The 2,697-nt window shown below is 37.2% G+C and overlaps 1 protein-coding gene across 1 annotated transcript in view; it reads right to left on the reverse strand.

Moving 5' to 3' along the window:
- Positions 1–2,285, reverse strand: part of LOC106535506 (26S protease regulatory subunit 6B) — a 7,397-nt gene extending 5,112 nt beyond the window's left edge. Inside the window, exons 1-3 of the mRNA XM_014032522.1 lie at positions 2,219–2,285; positions 1,306–1,404; positions 696–882 (exon numbers count right to left, since the gene is read on the reverse strand). Coding sequence (XP_013887976.1) covers positions 696–882; positions 1,306–1,404; positions 2,219–2,251 — 319 coding nt within the window. The 5' untranslated portion in view covers positions 2,252–2,285. The remainder of the gene's footprint in view (positions 1–695; positions 883–1,305; positions 1,405–2,218) is intronic.
- Between the last annotated feature and the right edge of the window lie 412 nt (positions 2,286–2,697).

Consider the following 2,697-nt stretch of genomic DNA (forward strand, 5'->3'; position numbering starts at 1 on the left):
GCTTTGCCGATCTCAGAGTGTTAAAAGAAAAAAAAACTCCTGTATCCACATCGTGATCCAGAACATCACCTAAATTTAAAGGTGTGTTCCTTGGCCCAGTACMCACATGTGGTAAAAATGTCATGACAATCTGTCCACAAGTTTTTGAGTAATGTTGTCCACAGACAGACAGACAGACATACGCGACCGAAAACATTACCTCGCCCTTGGTAGAGGTAACTACAGTAAATAAGTTTCTCCTCGTTCTGTCTGAACAAGTAGTTTTCCTGCCACAGATCAAAAACCCATGTTAGACAGGTAACTAACCACCAGGTGTTTGTTTACCTGCAGAAAAAGCTGAAGTGACAGTTTCAGTGTGTATTTATACTTAGATTTAAAGATGAAACAGTTTCCTGTCAGGCAGAGGTGTGTCACTCCGTCCTGCTTGATTCCAGAGATGTATTTCTGGCAGCTGGTTCTCTCTTTAGTTAACATTTAACAGCAGATCCTCTGATTTTTCTACCTGACATCTTTGTTCAGACTCTCTTGTCTGACTGATGTGGGTCGATCACGTGATCGAGCTTCATGCTTGGATTCAGCTCAGTGTTTTGCTTACACTGGTGTCAGAACATGTGGAAAACTCTTTCAAAGGGCACCATCTGTTTGATTTCACGGTCTTCAGATTTCAGAGAGGCTGCAGGTGAGGGGTGGGTTACCTGTGGTGGAGCCAACTATAGCCGTGTTCTGGTCCACGGCCTCCAGGAACTGTCCGATGACCAGCGGGATGCTCTGTATCCTCTTCACCTCCTCCTGGGCGTGCAGGAACTCTTTCTTCAGGTTCTTCTGTTCATCTTTGATGTACTCCTCCTGCACCTCCAGGAACTCCAGCTCCTGCTGCAGCTTCTGCAAACATGCAGTGAAGAAGAGTGAGAACCTGAAGATCCAACCCAACCGGGTCAGACAGACTGACAACAAGACTTTTAATCATTTATTTTTATGGGATTTATTTGATTGAAGCTGGTCTGCTTTGTTGTGTAAAACTTACAACAACAACAAAAAAGTCTTTACTTTGGAGGACAGAGATTTTCTTTAAGTTGATGTCGTTTCAAAAAATAAATTAACATTTTACTCTCATGAGGGATGTATTTATTTCTGTTTGACACAATTCAAGATTTAATACTTCAAGATTAAAGAACTGATACTTTGTGTTTCCAGTGCTGATTGTGAGTCAGTTAGGTTTACTGAGCAGATGTTTGAAACATAAATGTTGATTTGGACTTTTGCTTTATTACACTGCAGATTATAACTGACTGCATTTGTTAAGACCTTATATCTGGTGTAAAGGTCCTCCAGATCTTCAGGTTCTGGTGCCAGGAAGGACAGACCCGTTTGAGGTCTAGAGGTCAGGACTGACGGCATTTCTTCCTGTCAAGTTGACAAACAAATATAGACTTATTATGTTAAACATCACTGAAAACAAGAACAAATATGAACTCTTGGTGAGTTATAAAAACTTTACAGACATTATTGATGACACTTAATTACAATTTTTTTAATGTAAGCGTTACTAAATGCATTTATATGCAGCCTGGTCAAAAAACAATAACCCAAACTAGAGGTTATTTTTATTTATTTTATCTCTTTATCATAATAATACTATGAAACTTTAAATTTTCTGTATTTTTGTCTTAATTATTGATAAGACAAAATGCCGAATTTTGACTTTACAAAAGAACGTGTAAAACCCACAGTTATTTATTGTATAATACAATCGTAAAACATTTACACTCGACGTTTTCCAATATTAGACAAAAACACAGTGACATTCCGCTGGTTTGCTGGTTGCTAATTTTAGCATCCCGATAAGACAACAGAAAACTACTTTTAACCATCATAATAATGTCAACATAACAAAACACCAGATTATGGATAATTAACTTAAACGTTCAGAAACGTTTTAACTATAAACTCATCCATCACTTGAAACAAATCGTTTTTTATTCATCCCTACGGGCTCGATGCTAACGCTCGATGCTAACACTCTTAGCTAGCAACAGGACAGAGCGGAGAATGAATTAGCAGGTTTACGTTTCTGACGCCTTATCGAGCTAAAAACAAGTAAAATACAGAAATAAAACATGTATTGATATCAGAACATAAAACCGTGGTGTTACTGAAGTCACTGAACAACAGCTACTACAAAAATACACCAAATAAGACTGTTAAACACCAATCTTACCGGGCTCTTTTCCACAAGTACGGCTTCATCCATGTTGAATTTTTCCGATCTGAGCGTAATGACGTCAGACATTGACGCTGTGGTGTATGGGTAATGAAGTTCTTTTCTTCTTTGATAGTTTCAGACTCGTTACTGCCGCTGACTGGTGGAAAATATGTAAAAATTAGATTAGTTTATTTCACATAAATATACTTAAAAATACTTTTTAAAAGAAAGATAATTTGTTTTATTTGATTTTTTTGGTCTAAAACAGACAGATTTGCCTGTATATTTATGTTTTCATTTATGTTACTATTTCCTCTCTGTGTTGTTCAAACTAAATAGAATTACTTTGTATTTATACATTTTTAAAAACGTACAGATACTTTACTCTGCCTGCAGACTGTGTGAAACCTATTGGTAAGGGTATTTCCTGTTTTGTTTTGTTTTTCTCTGTCTGGCTTCAGGTTGGTTTTTCTGATGCTTGTGAGAATGAACAG

The sequence above is a fragment of the Austrofundulus limnaeus genome, unplaced genomic scaffold (assembly GCF_001266775.1).
Source record: "Austrofundulus limnaeus strain Quisiro unplaced genomic scaffold, Austrofundulus_limnaeus-1.0 Scaffold1475, whole genome shotgun sequence".
In the NCBI taxonomy this organism is placed as follows: Eukaryota; Metazoa; Chordata; class Actinopteri; order Cyprinodontiformes; family Rivulidae; genus Austrofundulus; species Austrofundulus limnaeus.